At 38.4% G+C, this 18,657-nt stretch overlaps 1 protein-coding gene across 2 annotated transcripts in view; it reads left to right on the forward strand.

Annotated features, from left to right (window-relative positions):
• The window catches only part of TPK1 (thiamin pyrophosphokinase 1), a 401,164-nt gene that overhangs the window by 58,580 nt on the left and 323,927 nt on the right, over positions 1-18,657 (forward strand). For both annotated transcript variants that reach the window (XM_003896790.5, XM_031665051.1), the window contains one exon: positions 16,032-16,103. In XM_003896790.5, coding sequence (XP_003896839.3) covers positions 16,032-16,103 — 72 coding nt within the window. The remainder of the gene's footprint in view (positions 1-16,031; positions 16,104-18,657) is intronic.

The following is an 18,657-nucleotide window of genomic DNA, read 5'->3' on the forward strand; positions in this document are numbered from 1 at the left end:
TGTTGCTGCTGCTGCTTCTTCCTCTGACAACAGAAATATTTTGGAGTGTACCTCAGCCTGTTAATAATTTTCCAATCTGTTTTAATCTTCTGTAATTACTCATAAATTTCCTATCCTCACTTCTTTTTAACAAAGCTTTTAAATGTAGTACAGACTTAGTGTAAACATTTATCTGATCTAAAGGCAAATATAGAAAAAGTTAATTTTCCCTTCTGCTTTTCATTTCTACTCTCCTAAGGGTATGGTTTTGACATGTTATACCTTTTCTGTATTCATTTCTAGTAACTATTGATGAAGAGAACTGTTGTTATGTCAAGAAGGTTTTTAAAAAGATGAATAGAGTTAGGAATTGGGATGGATATGAGTAAATTCTTAAATATAATACTTTTATAAAATCTCCCCCTAAACTCTGAAAAATAAATGTTTTCTGAGTTCCCTATAACTTATTTCAGCAGAGGGAAAATCTCCTACATGATGTTTAGAGTTGAATGACTTGCATCTCCTTTTGCTGTTTAGGGAATTGGTGGTCCTAAGTCCCTTTCCCTAGTCTCTTAGAAGTTTCCAGTCTACTCAGACAAATCAGCATGAATTATTTGGTAATTTTTGGGAAGAAAGGATGCTAGATAGTGTTGCAAAAATTATTTGCTTTACTTTTAGTCTGAAACCCAAACAATCTATCATTTTAATGACCCTTTATTATATTCTAGCCTAATGTTTAAGGATTGTTGGCCAGCGACTTCTTAGGAGTGGGATACATTGCCTGGGCGGTCGCTTTCCTTTTCATCAGTAGAAACTTGTATTTTACATATATACAAGATATTATATACATATATACAAATATTACATATATACAAATATATATATATAAAAATATTTTTATTTTTTAAAATAATAGAGGCTGGGCACAGTGGCACATACCTGTAATCCCAGCACTGTGGGAGGCAGAGGCAGGAGGATGGCTTGAAGCCAGGGATTCAAGACCAGCCTGGACAACATAGAACAGTGGTCCCCAACCTTTTTGTTACCAGGGACCAGTTTCACGGAAGACAGTTTTTCCACGGACAAAGGGGTGAGGTAGATGAGGGATGGTTTGGGGATGAAACTGTTCCAGTTTACATCATCAGGCATTAGGTTCTTATAAGGATCACGCAACCTAGGTCCCTTACGCGCAGTTCACAGTAGGGTTTGTGCTCCTGTGAGAGTCTCATTCTACTGTTGATCTGACAGGAGGCGGAGCTCAGGTGGTAATGCTAGCTAGCCTGCTGCTCACCTCCTGCTGTGCAGCCAGTTCCTAACCGGCCATGAACCAGTACTGATATGCCATGAACCAGTACTGATATACCATGAACCAGTACTGATATGCCATGAACCAGTACTGATATGCGGCTGGGGAGTTGGGGACTCCTGACATAGAGACCTCACCTCTACAGAAACAACAACAACAACAAAAACTAACTGGGTTTGGTAGTGTGTTCCTGTAGTCCCAGGTACTTGTCAGATAGGCAGGCAGGAGGATCACTTGAGTCTAAGAGTTTGAGACTATTGTGAGCCATGATTGCACCACTGCCCTCTTGCCTGGGCAACAGAGTGTGAGACCTTGTCTCTTAAAAAAAAAAAAAAAAAACAAACCGGGTGCAGGGGCTCACGCCTGTAATCCCAGCACTTTGGGAGACCAAGACGGGCTGATCACAAGGTCAGGAGATCGAGACAATCCTGGCTAACATGGTGAAACCCCGTCTCTACTAAAAGTACAAAAAATTAGCCAGGTGTGGTGGTGGGCGCCTGTAGTCCCAGCTACTCAGGAGGCTGAGGCAGGAGAATCGTTTGAACCCATGAGGCAGAGGTTGCAGTGAGTGGAGACTGCGCAGCTGCACTCCAGCCTGGGCGACAGAGTGAGACTCCGTCTCAAAAAGTAAGTAAAATAATTGTTTAAAAAGTACAAAATTAATAAGATATAAGAGTAAGAGATGCAAAGTAATGCTTCTTTTCACTATTCTGCTCTAACATTTTTCCCTTGGATGGATAGTCTAAGGATGAAAAGATACAAATGTAAAAATATACATATATATTAAAATTTTTTTTACACAAATGGTTAATGTAATATCTGTTATTTGAACCCTGCTTTTCTACTTATTTTTGTCTTGGAGAATGTTCCTTGTTAGGTAATATATAGCTATTTCACTATGTGGGACATAGCACAGCTGTATCAATGGGATTTTGTGTTCTTTCCATTCTTTCTCTTGAAAACAAAACCTTTGAATATTCTTTCTTAGCAAACTTTTTTTGTGTGTGTATGTATACACACACACACACACACACAAAATTACATAGGCCAGATGTGGTGGCTCGCACCTGTAATCCCAGCACCATTTTGGGAGGCTGAGGCAGGCGGATCACTTGAGATCAGGAGTTCGAGACCATCCTGGCCAACGTGGCAAAACCCTGTTTCTATTAAAAATACAAAAATTAGCTGAATGTGTTGCGGCATACCTGTAATCCCAGTTACTTGGGAGGCTGAGGTATGAGAATTGCTTGAACCTTGTATGTGGAGGCTGTAGTGAGCTGAGATCGTGCCACTGCACTCCAGCTTTGGTGACATATAATCTCTATGAAAAAGAAAAGCAATTGTAGAGAAACCTGACTTGTTCTGTTTACTTCACCTGAACCTGGATCTGATTAAGGGACACTGAGACTGAGGTGGTATTATTTGCCAGAGTACTTATCTGTGGCCGAGTGCAAGTCATCAGTTGGCATCAAAACTTTTCCTATTGAGAGCAGAAGTTACTCTAATTTCTCTTAAAGCCCACGGTGCCCGTGAGATGAAAATGTTTGCCTACTTTGGGTTTAGTAAGATTTTCTTCAGTATGGGTTTGATTCTTGATATGGTGGATTGTGTCTGTGTAATCAGAAGTCATTCGTGAAACAGAGGTCTTTTGCATTTGAATTTTTACATTTTATTTTTAAAAAACTGAGTGAATAAAATGACTTCTATTCAGAAGTACTTTGATGACGTAGTGTGTTATGTAATCTATATCATTTAATGAAGATCATTTAAAGAAGGTTATTAAAAGTGCTTTTTAAACTCTGTAATTTCAAGTAATTGTCAGTTTTTTCCTCTCAAACTATAGGTCTCAGGGGACATCAGATTGTTGTTTAAATATGTCTGATTTAGCTTAATGTGTACTTATTTTGATTGTATTTTTAGTATATATGCTGGCAAGTGAGCACATGTATTTAATTATATGTATTGGCATGATTCGAGTCAAAGTCCTCTTTAAGGAATATTAAAAAAAGAAAGAAAAGATCTACATACTATAATTGTTTATTCTTAGCATTGTTGATATGGTTTGGCTTTGTGTCCCCACCCAAATCTCATCTGGAATTGTAATCCCATAATTTCCACGTGCCGTGGGAGGGACCTGCAGGGAGGTGACTGAATCACAGAGGTGGTTCCCCCATGCTGTTCTCGTGAGAGTGAGTGAGTTCTCACAAGAACTGATGGTTTTATAAGCGTCTGGCATTTCTCCTGCTGGCACTCATTCTCTCTCCTGCTGCCTTGTAAAGAGTTGCCTTCCGTCATGATTGTAAGTTTCCTGAGGCCTCCCTAGCCATGCGGAACTGTGAGTCAATGAAACCTCTTTCCTTTATAAATTATCCAGTCTCAGGTATTTCTTCATAACAGTGTAAGAATGGATGAATACAGTTTTTACATATGAAGCCCACAAAGCTTTAAAGCCCACCTGTTCCCAAAATAATTCTCATCAAACCTAACCAAACCTAAGTAGAAAGGGCTTTAAAAGGGAGTATTGACTGCCATGTTGAACTTCTTTGGCCTTCCTTCTACTGCTTGCCATGAAGAGATTCTGTGCTTTTTGATATGGGTGGACATGGGCTGAGGTTGCAAGAGTAGTCTAATGATAAAAGTTAGGCTCTCTGTTTGTTTTAGAAGCGCATTCCAAACTTAGAGTCTGCCTTCAGGGAGTGTTTTGAACAGACTTTTCAAGTGTGAAGACTGTTGTGGGCCCTGTTGTCAACATGTCAAAACTAATGTGATGGACTATAATTTTTAGTACTTTATGACGAACGCTTAGGGTTATGGCATTACATCTACAGTTTGCTAGGCAGTGATTGATTTTCTTGATTGACAGGAAACACAGTTTATTGTGCCCCATGTCTGCAGGGCAAGGGACAGTTGATGGAGCAGCTTGAACTCTGCCAGCAATCCAGAGGTGTCAGTGTGCCACGATAAAGAACTCAACTTCATTCATTTGGGTTATAGTGAGAATGTGTTTATTGGCAACAAGAATATGGCTAACCTTTGTAAGGGTAAATAAAGAAAAAATTTCTTGCTATAACCTTCTACTTTCATGTCAAGAAAGACTCAGAACATTGTCAGGTTTCACTTGCACTTCCCCCCACTTCCTACAGAGCAGAAGCTTACTAGTTGTAAAATATAAAGTGTTCTTTTTCTCATGCATTTCTAACATATATAGATTCTTGTGAGAATTTATTGGGGCATTTTGTTTATAGTGGCATAGATTTTATAATATTAGGTTTAGTAAACTTGGACAGACCCATTACAGTTGCATCATGGGAGGTAATGCTCTTAGATGGAAATTGATTTAAACCATTCAGAATCTGTTTACACTTTCAACTTGAAAGGTTGGATGACAATAACTAGATATATGCTCAGGTTTGTAGGGCTCAAGGTGTATTACATGAATTTCTTTCTTCCCTATATAGGTAGTAAGCCTAAACATCTATTTACCTCAAAAATACTTAATCTATTCTCAAATTATTTACAAACTTTGTAGTTGCACTTCGTGAACCATCTCCAGTTTCATTAGATTGTTCTTGAACTATCATGAGCAAAACGATTTAGCGATTTGAAGGGAAGACAATTGGCATTTGTAGCTGTTGCCGTTGTCCTTTCTACTACCCTTCCTGGAACATTTTGTATCGTATTGATTTAAGTGTAGTACTCAGGGCTTCAGGACCTAGAAAGGGCCATTGATTTTTAGGAGGGAGTAATTTCATTCTGCAAAGAATCCTTTGGGCAAGCAACCAAGGGAAAAGTACCTATTCAAATTGGGGACGAGTCACTTGATTATTAGAGAAAGTATGTGGAGTTGATTTATTGTAAATGGACATAAAGTCATTGCTGAAAGAGCCACTCAGCAGATACTTATTGAGTGCTTACTGTGTGTGTGGCACTGTTTTAGGTAATGGACTCAGGAATTTATGTACTAGTGTGGGGAGACAGACATTAGAAAAAAGATTGAATGAACAAACTGGTGATAAATTTATTATAAAAAACAAATCAGGTTAAGAGTGAGTGCTAGCGTGGAGTCGGAGGTGTTTCTATCTTATATAGATTGCTCAGGGAAGTTCTATGATAACTAACATTTGAGCGGAGAGCCGAGGAATTAGTGTGAAAGGGAAAGTAGGACATTCACTGAATATGTGGCTATCTACAGTAAAGTCTAAAAGGTGGCATTGTGCTCCGTATGTTTTAGGAGCAGCAAGGAGGGCAGTGTGTCTGTAGCAGGGATGGGGGCTGTGGGGGAGGAGGGAGGGAGATAGGAGATACAGTAGGGAGAGAGAGAAGCCAGGTCATGTAGAGGCTTGTAGGTGATTTGTGAAGAATTTGACTTTTACTGTGAAAGGAAGCCAGTGGAGGTTTTTGAACAGGGAAATGACTTCCTCTGACTATATTTTAACAAGATCCATCTGGCTGGTGTGTGGAGAATAGAGTATAAGAGAGGCAAGTGTAGAAGTAGGCCAATTGGAGGGCTGTTTTATACAATCTAGAGATGAAAACTATTCACGGGGAGTAGAGTGTTGGTGGTAGATATGGTACTCGGTTGGGCGGCACTGTGGATGGAGCAGGTTTGCATGGAGATAAGATTCAGGAGTCTGATTTTGGACTTGTTGAGTTTGAGACATCTGTTAGCTATCCAAGTGGAATTGTTGAATACAAAGTTAGACATAGAGTTCTGGAGTTTAGGGGGAAACCCCAGGTTGGTGTCATGCATGTGAAAGTCACCATTATAGACAGCATTTGAAGCCATGAGACTGAAGGGGATTACTTAGGGAATGGGTATAGATTGAGAAAAGGCCCAAAGATCTGCATCTGGGACACTCTTACATATAGAAACTAGAAATATTCACTATTTACTCAACAAGTTTTATTCAGTACTTTCTATGCAGATAAGGAATAAGCAGAAAACAAGACTGAGAAGGAGTGGGTGAGTCACATAGAAGAAGGAGAAGCAATAGAGGGTGTTTTCCTCAAGTCAGGGGATGGGGGGGATTGCTTGCCCAAAGTGATTCTTTGCAGAATGAAATTACTCCCTCTTAAAACTCAATGGCTCTATGTCCTGAAGCCCTGAGTACTACACTTAAATCAATATGATACCAAATGTTCCAAGAAGGGTACTAGAAAGGACAACAGCAACAGCAGCAAAAACCAATTGTCTTGCCTTCAAATTGCTAAATCGTGTTTTGATCATGAGAGTTCAAGAAAAAGCTAATGAAACTGGAGACGGTTCACAAAGTGCAACTACACAACTCTCTCCCTACTTTATTTCCTGTCCCTGTCCTTTCTCCCCCACTGCCCCCCTCCCTGATCATTCAAGAAGAAAGATTCAAGGAGTGATCTACCCTATTATGCTGCTGAGATGTGGGTAGGCAAGAAGAGAACTGAGAATTAGTTGTTGAGTTTTACAGAAGAGGTCACTGGTGACCCTGACGAGCATTATTTACGGGATATGGTAGGATGTACATCTCATTGAAGTAAGTTTTGCTGGAGACTGAAATGGAAGGATGGGCTGGAAGCTGAAGATGATGGAGGATAGAGTGATTATATAATTTATTGTCTAAGCCAGGGCAGTTTGTGAATGAATGAAAGGGGACACAGTTTATTATTATACTGGTGTGTTGGGAATAGTCTCCCCAAAATCTAGCCATAAACTGGCCCCAAAACTGGCCATAAACAAAATCTCCGCAGCACTGTGACATGTTCGTGATGGCCATGACGCCCACGCTGGAAGACTGTGGGTTTACTGCAATGAGGGCAAGGAACACCTGGCCCAACCAGGGCAGAAAACCGCTTAAAGGCGTTCTTAAACCACAAACAATAGCATGAGTGATCTGTGCCTTCAGGACATGTTCCTGCTGCAGATAACTAGCCAAACCCATCCTTTTATTTCTACCCATCCCTTTATTTCCTGTAAGGAATACTTTTAGTTAATCTATAATCTATAGAAACAATGCTTATCACTGACTTGCTGTTGATAAATACATGGGTAAATCTCTGTTCGAGGCCCTCGGCTCTGAAGGCTCTGAGACCCCTGATTTCCCACTGCGCACCTCTATATTTCTGTGTGTGTGTCTTTAATTCCCCTAGTGCCGCTGGGTTAGGTTCTCCCTGACCGAGCTGGGCTCAGTACTGGTGCAACTGGCATATACCATATGGTCACTCTTGGGAGAGGGCAAGAAAGATTTCTCAAGGAAGTACCTGTTTATTTCTACTCTTTGTTTACTTTCTCTGAAGCAATTTCTTATATGTGACTTGCCAATTTTTTTATTCCATTGGTAATTCAATTATTTTAATAGACTTTGGTATGGAATATTTGTTCAGAGCCTTTTAATAGTTCTGCTTTGTCCACATGCAATTTATTTCCTCAAAGAACGAATTGACTTGACAGTTTTGATTTCCCTGTGCACACTTGAAAAAAATCCTGTTCTTAAATATAGAAGTTTGTGCAATATGAATACGAAATTCAGTATTCTAGAGCTTTCATGGTTTAACTGAAATACTTTTTAGGGATGAGATATTCATAACAATAGTCTTTGGTCCTTTGGCAAAATAACTATTATAATGACTGGCATGTGCTTTGGCTAATATTCATTTTATCTGAATTTCAGTAATTTTTTAAACAGAACATAAAAATCCTTGATAACTTGCCATTAATATTTTTTCTGTTGTAAATTGTGTTTTATTGTAATGTAATTTAATTTACAATATTGGGCTTCAGTTTTTTTTCCTAAACAAATCTCATACCATATCAGTTTTCAAAGGGGAATTCATTTATGTTTATGAAAATCTACAAATAATTTATTGTTTGCTATTTATATATAAAATTTTCAGAGAACAGCAATGAAAAAGAGTGAGATACTGATGAAATTAATAGTGTTTTAAAGTAACATTGCTGGTTATGAGGGCTTTACACTGTCATTAGCTAATAGCATAAGACGTCATACCAGTGGTTCTCAACTTTGGTGACCTGTTAGACTCTTATGGTGCTTGTAAAAAGTCATGATGCATAGGCCCTACTACAGGCATGTCGTATAAAGATCTCTTGGGGGAGGAGTTGGCTTGTTTGCTTGCTTATTTATTTAGAGAGAGTGTGTCACTCTGTAGCTCAGGCTGGGATGTAGTGGCGTGATCAGAGCTCACTGTAACCTTGAATTCCTGGGCTCAAGCAATTCTCCTACCTCAGTCTCCAGAGTAGCTAGGACTACAGACATGTGCCACTGTGCCAAGCTAATTTTTTAAACTTTTTTTTTATAGAGACAAGGTCTTGCTGTGTTGCCCAGGCTGGTCCTCAACTCCTGTCCTCAAGCAATCCTTCTACCTTGGCTGCCCACAGTGCTGGGATTATAGCCACTGTGCTAGCTGGCATTAAAAAAAAAAATCTGTGATTATAGAGAGGCTGCCGCCTATTGCTCTATATACTGAAGGATAAATTTATCATTTATGATATTGATGTAAATCTGAAGTTCCAATGTGTTTATAATTTCCCTTCCTCCCTCCGTCCCTTTCTTCAGAGCTTAGTTCTTGTCAGAGCTAGTTAGAGTCTGCTTCAAGCCTGTTAAGACTTGCTAGTTCTAGGAGGTAGAAGTCATCAGTTCAGCATTTACTTGTATGCTTTTGCATGCTTGTGCAGAATTTGTATTATCTTCAATATGTGTTAAAGAATATTTTTAAGCCACTTACCCATTTTATGAAGATTATGCAAAACTGAATAATCTGTAGTTTTACTTTCCTGGGCACAGGTAAACTGCAGGTCATCCTGATATACTGGAGAAGAGGGTGAGGTGCTGCTGACACCTCTGTGTGGTGCAGCTCTCGCGTTTCCTTAGCATATCTCACTCACGGCAGATAACCTATGACCGTCTACTATAAGGACAAGTGAGGTCCTTGTGCTTGTCTGCATACTGAATGTCATCTTAGTTTCTTTTTAATTAAAAAATACATCAACCTTTCACTCCTGAGCTGCATGACTGCGTTTTCAAGATCATTGATTTAGAGATGTGACTATGGTCTATCTCATAGAATCCCAATAGTTTTCATTCTCAGAGTCAGAAATAAAAAGAAACTGGTTTTCTAGAGATTTTCTCTTCTGTTCTTGTTTTACTTCTTAATGAAAGGAAAATCTGGATGTAATTTAGTTTTCCAAAGATGGAATAGAATTATCTTTGCCTTCTGGCATAGTGGGGTTTTTCTTGACTTTTTTCCTGAAGTCCAAACATGCTTTTGTCGTAAGGGTTGACAGTTTCGTCTCATGGAGTTAATCACTGAATGAATACCTGATGGAATAGTTTTCACTTCTGTTTTTGCTTGTCCCAGAGCTTTTTAAAAAAGAATTAATAGACTGAAAAAAATAACTTTAGATTTACAGGAAAAGTTGAGAAGATGGTATAGAGAGTTGTTACGTAAGCCCCTTGAGCAGCTTCCCCTGGATTAACATTGGACGTTAGTATGGTACATTTGTTATAATTAATGAACCAATATTGATACATTATCATCAGTTTATTATTCCATAGTTTATTCAGATTTCCTTAGTTTTGGCCCAATGTTCTTTTACTCTACAGGCGTCCCCTCCAGGATACCACATTATGTTTAGTTGTCAGGTCCCCTTGGCTCCTCTGACTGTGGCAGTTTTTCAGACTTTCTTTGTTTTTGCTGACCTTGGCAGTTTTGAGTAATATTGGTAAGGTGTATTGTAGGATGTGCCTCTATTGGAATTTATCTTCTGTTTTTCTCCTGATTAGACTAGGATTATAGACTTGGGGGAGAAAAACCCCGGAGACAGAGTGCCATTTTAATCACATCATGTTAAAGGTACATACTATAAACATGATTTATGACTATTGATGTTGACCTTGATCACCAGCCTGAAGTGTAGTGTTTATTATATTTCTGTACCATAAAGGTTTCTCCCCTTTTTCATAATCCTCTTTGGAAGGAAGTTTCTACGTGCAGCCCACTCTCTGCTGTGTATAGCCTATAGCTATGTTCTTTCTTCTTTAGGATGGAGGATTGTATAATTTGTTTGGAATTCTTCTGTCTGGGAGATTTGTCTCTTTTCCCCTACGTATTAATTAATCCATATGGACTCATGGATATTTATTTCATACTCTGGGTTGTAATCCAATGCTACTTTATTTTTTGCTCAAATTGTTTACAATTTTGGTCATTGGGACCTCTTTCAGTTGGCTGTTGTGCCCCTTTGACCTGCTCTCATCTCTGGGTATTTTTGTTTGTCTCTTTGGGGGATCATGTTCTTTCCTTCTTTCTGGAACTACCTGGTGCTCCGGGCTTATCTTGAATAGTTCCTTAATAATAGAATCAGCCATTTCTCTAAAGAGGCAGAATTTTGTTGTTGTTTTTATAGAAGAGGGAGAACTACATACAGTAAAGACAAATGGGATGCCCCTCCCTCTTTCTTAAAATTTGAACTTGTTATGTTTAGTTTTTTAACTTCAAAGGGCCTCTTCCCTTTTTAGCCCAAGGCTGATGATTTGACCTCATTTTTATTTTCATGTTATAAACTTGGACTTTTGTACTTAACTCAGGATTTTCATGCAGTTTGGAGCATTTTGGTTTCAATACATCCATGATCAGGGATTTTTCATCTTCTGTATTCGAGAAAGCAATTCAGGGAGTTTTGACTTAACATTTGAAGGATCAAGACTAGTCTGTCTTTCTTTGTTCTTTTTAATGGAGTGCATCATACATTTTTATAAATAATGAAAAGGTTCTTTCACCATCCCATTTGAAATCCTGCTGTCTGTGCCTGCCTTTGTCTGTGAGATTGCCTTAGGACACCTGATTTAAAAAAATTATAATTTTTATAACATAATGAAGTTCTTTCTAGTTTTTTTCTTAAATCTTTTTGCATATCCCAGGAATAGTATCAATGTGACAGCTTGAGAACTACTTGAAATAAGACTATTGATTTTTCTTACTTCCTTGGCTCCCAGAGTTTTCTGAATTTTGGAACATCTGGAACGAGAGTCATTGTCCCATAATTCAGTATCTGAGAGTGATATGGAGCTATATTGTGGTGGAATGTTTGTCTGAGAAACTGCCATACGCTATTTAGGAATCATGGTGGTTCTGTATGCTACTTTTTCTGCAACCCGTTATGGATTAGTAATCAGGAAGGCTTTGAGCATAGAATAAATGCCATACTGACTTCCAGGGGAGACAAGATTAGAAAAGGAAAGACTGTCAGATCTTATTAGAAAACTAAACTAGATTAGAAAAGAGTATCAGATCCCATTACCTAAATATCTTTATATACAGAAACAGCCTACCATAAATGTTATATATAGAAATAGCTGAAGTAGTTAATTCTTTTTTATTAATAACATCATTAGTAAAGCCTAACTGTACTACACATTTTATATGGCTTCATTCTTTCCAAAAATGAAATGACATCACGGATATCATCTTAATGAAAGTATTGGTCTAGAGGAGCAGTAATGTGGATAATAGTGCTTTCCTTTCTTACCAGATGGCTCTGTGAGGCACAAAAATACCTAGTTCATATATCAAATAATCAGTAACAGCAGTTTTAGTCATTCATGTAAACTTACATTCAGTGTTGTTGAATGCCTCTTTTGGCAGTGTAGACTTTGCTACAGAGAAAAGGGCCGTTGGGTTATCCAAATTATTAGCTCCTTGCTATTGACATCTTACTGAGTATTTACCATGAACCAGGCTCTGAATCTCTTAAACTGATGCTCCGTCCAGGTGGAATGAATGAATGAGCTAATGTCCTGCATTTTGATGCTTGTCTGCTCTTCTTTAGAGTCATCTCAAATCCTTTTCTAGTTCCTCTTTACCTTAACACAATCTGGACTGTGATCACTGCATTTATTACAATTAGATTTTTTTTCACTCGAATATAGAAACCCAAAATAATAGCAACTTGTACAGAATAGCAGTATTTTTTTTTTTTCGTTTTTGCATCCCCAGCACCTAATTCAGGGCTTGACACTTATTACTTGAAATAATAAATGCATTACCTTGCCCGATTAAACTTCACTGGTATGGTGATAACAAAGCAGGATTTCTTAAAGCTTAGTCTGTGGACCACCTGTGGTAGAATAACTTGCTTGTAAAATGTATATTGCCATGCCTCATGCCAAGGGATGTAATTTGAAAGGTGTAGGATAGGGTCTAGAAATTTTCGTGTCTTATAAATTCCTCTGGGTTTTCTAAGAACCACTGAGAAGGAAAAGAAGGGAGAGGCTGATTTGCAGTCTCACAACCTTCTAATAAATTCTCATAAAGTAGTGGCAGGGGCTCTGTTTCCAGTCCTGGCTCCTGAACTCCTGGTAGGACCTTTTGTTTCTAGGAGTGCTCTCCAGAATTAAGGCCAAGATTAGGAAATGGCTTAAAAGTTGATTCTTCACTTGTGTAAAATAAGATTTGAGGCAGGTAGTGAAGTGCTGCAATGGAGGAAGATTCACGAAGTCATCAGCAACCTAGGCTCCTTTACTGATGCCCTTGTTCTTATGATCCAAGGTGGCTGCTAGAATTTCATTCAATGAGTCTATCAATTCTTACTTGCAGATGGCAGGAAGGAGAAAGGAAAGAAGTAGAAGACAAATCCCCCTTTATTTTAAGGAGACTTTCCAGATATTACATAGAAACTACATACATCTAAGAACTTAGCCTTATGGACCACATTTGGCCACAAGGTTATTTTTTTCTTACCTGGCCCAGTAAAATGAACAAAAAAACCCCTCAGGATTCTATTACTAAAGAAGAGGCCATTACTGGTTTTCACCGTAATCGTTCATTCTAAATCTGCCCAAATAAACATCCTGAATTCCGCTGACCTCTTGGCAAGTGATTTTGCCAATTCTCAAAATCAGCCATCATCACCATCCTATCTGTTTATGCCCACTCCTATGTCTCCTCCTCATAATCAGTGGGAAAAGTGCTAAAATTAAAATTATAGACAGATATGATGTCATTTTACCTTTTAGTTAATATCAATTAGATTTCTATTTTTAAAATTGTGGATTGTCATATCCTGTAATCTGTTTTTTACAGCAGTTGTTTTAAAAATGTTCCATATTTCACTCTAATTCTCCCCTCATGCTTTATTTTACCTTGTTTTAAGTAAGGGTAGGTGCAGGCTGGGCACGGTGGCTCACGCCTGTAATTCCAGCACTATGGGAGGCCGAGGTGGGTGGATCAGCTGAGGTCAGGAGTTCAAGACCAGCCTGGCCAACATGATGAAACCCCGTCTCTACTAAAAATACAAAAATTAGCCAGTTGTGGTGGCGGGCACTTGTAATTCCAACTACTGGGGAGGCTGAGGCTGGAGAATCACTTGAACCTGGGAGGCGGAGGTTGCAGTGAGCGAAGATGGTGCCACTGTACTCCAGCCTGGGAGACAGAGTGAGACTCCATCTCAAAAAAAAAAATAAATAAATAGGGGCAGTTGCAGTGGCTCACACCTGCAATCCCAGCACTTTGGGTGGTGGAGGATCGCTTGATGCTGGGAGTTGGAGACTGCTGCTTACAAAAAATAAAAATATTAGCTGGGCATGGTGGTGTGCACCTATAGTCCCAGTTACTCAGGAGGCTGAGGCGGGAGGATCACCTGTGCCCAGGAGTTTGAGGCTACAGTGAGCTATGATTGTACCCCTGCACTCCGGCCTGGGTGGCAGAGTGAGACCCTATCTCTTTAAAAAAAAAAAAAAAAAAAAAAGACATTCTCAGTTTTGAGGCACATGATGTGCCTTCTTGTGCCTCAGACTCAGTCCCTTTTTTTTCAGTAGGAGATATGCCTTACAGGTGGTGGTGGTGGGGTGGGGGGACATGCCATTTCTCTTGACTGCTGTTCAGAGCAGTGCCTGAACAAGGCGTACTCTGAAAATAACCTGTTGAAAGAACAAATGGATAATTTCCCTTCTTCCTCTTACTTCCCTCCCCTATTTAGGATATAAGATTCTTTCTATATTTAAAATGTTTTATCTTTGTTCCATTTTTTTTCCCATTTCTCGCAGTTAACTTTTTATATTTTAAGGAAAGTGACTATTCTTCCTTCTTAATCAACTCCTGACTGTTCACTAATCCCTTGGTCACTTCACTATCTTGAGTCTCCCTCTATGAATTTTCAGATTTTCTTTGAGATCCCCCTCCCCTTGGCCTCTTGTTCAATCACCTTGACATTTCTGTAGCACGCTGTGTTATCAGCTGCATGTTCTTGGAAATACCTTCTTATCCTTCTGCCTTTATGGGTTTTCCTTCTGTATTTTCTCTGTTGACCTCCTTCGGCTGTGTTATGGTAGGAAAACACAGTGTCTTTGCTTTCATCTTTATTCTTTTCTCTCTTTGCCCTCCCATGCTTTGTGCAGTATCTCAGTGGCTTGCCTACTCTTTTACCTTCAGCTATGATCTCTATATGGATTCCCAAATTATATAAATTGTGTTTACTACTCATTACTGCATCACTCTTTTTGTAGATGTTGAGATGCCTCAACTTAAATTCCTGTGTTATCTTAAACATTATGTTTAAAATTACTGATGTTAGTATTAATGTCCTACGATCAACTCATTAGGGCATTGCTTCTGAAACTTCACTGGAGTAACCCTAATGAATAAGGAGAGCAGCTTCTTGTGAACTGTTTTTCTTGTCTAGAAAGCCCCTTCCTTTATTCTTTGCACCTTCTTTCTCTTTGTAAGATCAAGTTCAAAAATCTACATTTCACAAAACTTTCTGGGATGACACCAGACTTTATTGGCTTCCTAGCCTTTGAACTCCTGCTATACTCATGTGTCGATTTATCTGGCACTCCTCCTGTGCTTCTCTTATATTGTATTTTGAATAAATCATCTTTATTGTAAGTGTCTCATCTCACAGCTTGTAATCTTATCCCTGTTTGTACTCCCAGTGCCTGGTATACAATTGGCACTTAATAATATTTGCTATGGATGATGGCATACCCTTTTTATTTATTTATTGTGTTCCATTTCTAACAGTGAGATTGCTTAAAAAACAATTTTTCTTAAACATTTTATTTTTCACAAATGAAATGGAGGGTGCTTGGACTGAACCGAATGACAGATTTTCAATACCTGATTGTACTTTGCTTTGCACTATTTTAAGTACATTATAAAAGGTGTGGAATGATTGTCTCAAAAGTAACTTTTCTTCATCTTTGTCTTTGGCGTGTCATTAAAAACCTGGAATAAGAGAACCGTGAGAAGACCTAGTAAGATTTGTGAAAGCACACAGGATTTTGCTTTGGAAAGTCCAAAATCGGGTAAGGGTGGAAGGAAAGAAAGAGAGAAAAAGAATATGGATGAATGTGAAAATACACACCCACTAGACCCCATACCATTTGGTAAATAAGGTCGGGGTGATATAAAACCAGCTAGGTAGAAGGTAGTTGTGTCAAAGTAGTGGATATATTGGAAGGATGAGAATTCATATCAAGAACATTTGTACTCCTAGCCCCCTACAAAAAGTTTAGCCAGTTGTTTCTATGATACATTGCTCAACAATATGATAATGTGACAGATATACTAAGTAAAGTAGGACCTGTTAATGTATGATGCCTTTTAAAATTAAGGTATGGGAAATTCGCTGTGATTGAACTTTAGCTCTGTGTATACTGAAAATCTGGACTAGTAGGGTATGATTTTAGACTCATATAAGGGGAACAAAAGACTCAGTTCACTTATGTATTTTATTTTGCTTTCTTTTTTTCTCTAGGCAATTTGAAGTACTGCCTTGTAATTCTTAATCAGCCTTTGGACAACTATTTTCGTCATCTTTGGAACAAAGGTAATCTTAATTAGCATTTCTATTTCTTTGCTTGCTTTCTTAATTTGAGACTGACCAACATGACTATTAAGTACCCTGAAACCTGACTAAAAAGTGGAATTCAATTATTAATGATTGGAATAATTTATTGTTGCTTCTCTGTTAAACTGTTTAAAAGTGATTTCCAAAGCATGGACCCCCAAGGACGGAATACCGTACCGTATTTCAGAACTACAGTGCGGATATTAAGCCTGAGTCCTCAACAAGTATTTGTTCAAGTGTAAATTATTTTTGGCACCAGTGATAGCAGAAACGCATCCACATGCCTCATTTGTTGCAGCATCCAATAATAAGATATCTTCAGGGTGATCAGATTTGCAAAACCAAAAATGAAGATGATGCTAATATGTAAGAACCTCTTGGGGTGCTGAAAAATATAGTTAAAATGGAATAGTGTCACAGAATGGATACTGTTGGAAGGTTTTGTGTAAGAAACAGGCTTTATTAACTGTTTGTTTACTTTATTCTTTAACTTTTAGAGGATTACCTCTGGTTGGAAAATAATGTTCAATATCATTTGCTGTTTTGAATCTTTTTTTTTTTTTTCTCCAAAGGAGCATTTTTGTTGAGTTGTCAGTGGAAGTTTTAGACCAAGGTAGATAGGCAGAAGCATTTGATTCTTGACACATTGATGCATATTTTTGCTATTCCTGATTGCCTCTTATCATCACAGAACTCTAGTATTCTCAACATTATGTTTATGTTTCTTAGAATGCAAACCTCACATGTGAATAAGCTCACATCTGTAGTTGAGATAGTTGTGATAGTAGAGGGAATAAATCATCACAAGTGATTTTTGTATAAAGAACTTTGTCTAATATGATTACAGTGGAAACTCTTGGTGTTCTAAATTGAACTATGTTTAAGTTAGTCAGCTTAAAATTTCACATTATAGTTGTACAAACATTTCTCTCAAATTAACACCCCAGTAATTAGGTAGTTATTTGAATGGCTGTAATGTCTTTTGTCACCGTGTCTCTAGTGCCTAGTGCAGTATCTGTCACATAATTGCTATTAATGACAATAAATGAAAGAATGAATTTAGTATGGCTTATATTGCTGGAAAATACTAAAACTGGTCAGGCACATCCTTTCTATTTGAATTTGTTGTATCAGATTATATAGTGTTTGGGGAGAGTGTGAGTGACTGTTTTATTGCAAACATTAGAAATAGACAACCATTGATCCAAACCGTTGGAGACATTGAATATTCAAAGCTACATCTAAAGAAGTCTGTTATGTTTGAGAGAGTTGAGAGTCTTAATTTTGCACATAGTGTGAATGATGTAGATTTTTGAGCCAAACGAAGTTCCTCAGTTCATTAGTTTTTCTATAAGGATCAGTCTGTACATGAAAAAAACTAAAGGTATCTGAAGTATCAGATATACTGAAATGGCTAGTTAATTCTCATTTCCAAAATAACTTGTCTTTTTTAGGTTATTGAGATGTTAGGTTCTTTCACATATATGCTAGGATAATCCTTGATGTTCTGGAGCCTTTAACCATTGTAAAAAGCAGGCCTATTGATAAATACTAAAGAGTAGGTTTTTTGTGATTCTCTTAACAGAAGCTCTGCTTTTTTATGTTTGTAGTGACCCCTTTTGTGTTTCTTTTCTTCCGAGTAAAGGCAACAAAATAGGGAAGTATTGTGCTTGAGTTGTTAATCTTAACATAGGAAAGGCTTAGGAAATGTATAGGGCAGCATTGAGAATTTGGGAGAGATGACAGTATTATGGGTTGGGGTATTAGCAAGTATGAAGTGGCTTGAGGGTGCTGTCCGCAGCACATGTTAACCCATGTGCTCAACATTTTCTGTAACTTCTGTTCTATAATACAAAGATTTGTGAAGAGCTGAAATCAAGGGATGAAGACTGGGCTGTTAAAATGGGTGAAAACTTCAAAATGCAGAGGAATCTGAAGAGTGTTGCATAGTATATAAGACTCCTGCATAAAACTGGCAATTCCACTTTATCTCAAGAACTTCTGTTAAGTAGGTGTTTCCTGAGATTCATTTCAGGGGAAAGACTATGTTGAAAGTTTATCTTAAAGTTTTTTCCTGCAATGATTAGGTGATATTTTTACCAGCAGCGAATCCGTAAGGGTCTGCAGCAACCCGATCCTTGCCTGCTCAGGAAAAGAATTCAGCTGAGGGGCAGAAGTAGGTTTAAAGTAAAGGGAGAGACTGAGGCAAGTTTTAGAGCCAGAGTGAGAGTTTATTAAAAAGTTTCAGAACAGGAGCAAAAGGAAGCAAAGTACACCTGGAAGAGGGCCAAGTGGGTGACTTGAGAGATCCGAGTGCCCTATTTGGACCTTGATTTGAGGTTTTATACATTGTCATAGTTCGGGGTTTGTGTTTCTTCTCCCCTGATTCTTCCTTTAGGGTGGGCTGTCTGCATGCGCAGTAGCCCAGTGGCCCAGTGGCCTGCCAGCACGTGGGAGGGGCCTCGTGCTCCTTGTGTTTACTAAAGTTGTGTGCATGCTCTTTTGAGCCGCTTTTCCCTTACCAGTCAAGTGT

Source organism: Papio anubis, chromosome 4, assembly GCF_008728515.1.
Source record: "Papio anubis isolate 15944 chromosome 4, Panubis1.0, whole genome shotgun sequence".
NCBI lineage: Eukaryota > Metazoa > Chordata > Mammalia > Primates > Cercopithecidae > Papio > Papio anubis.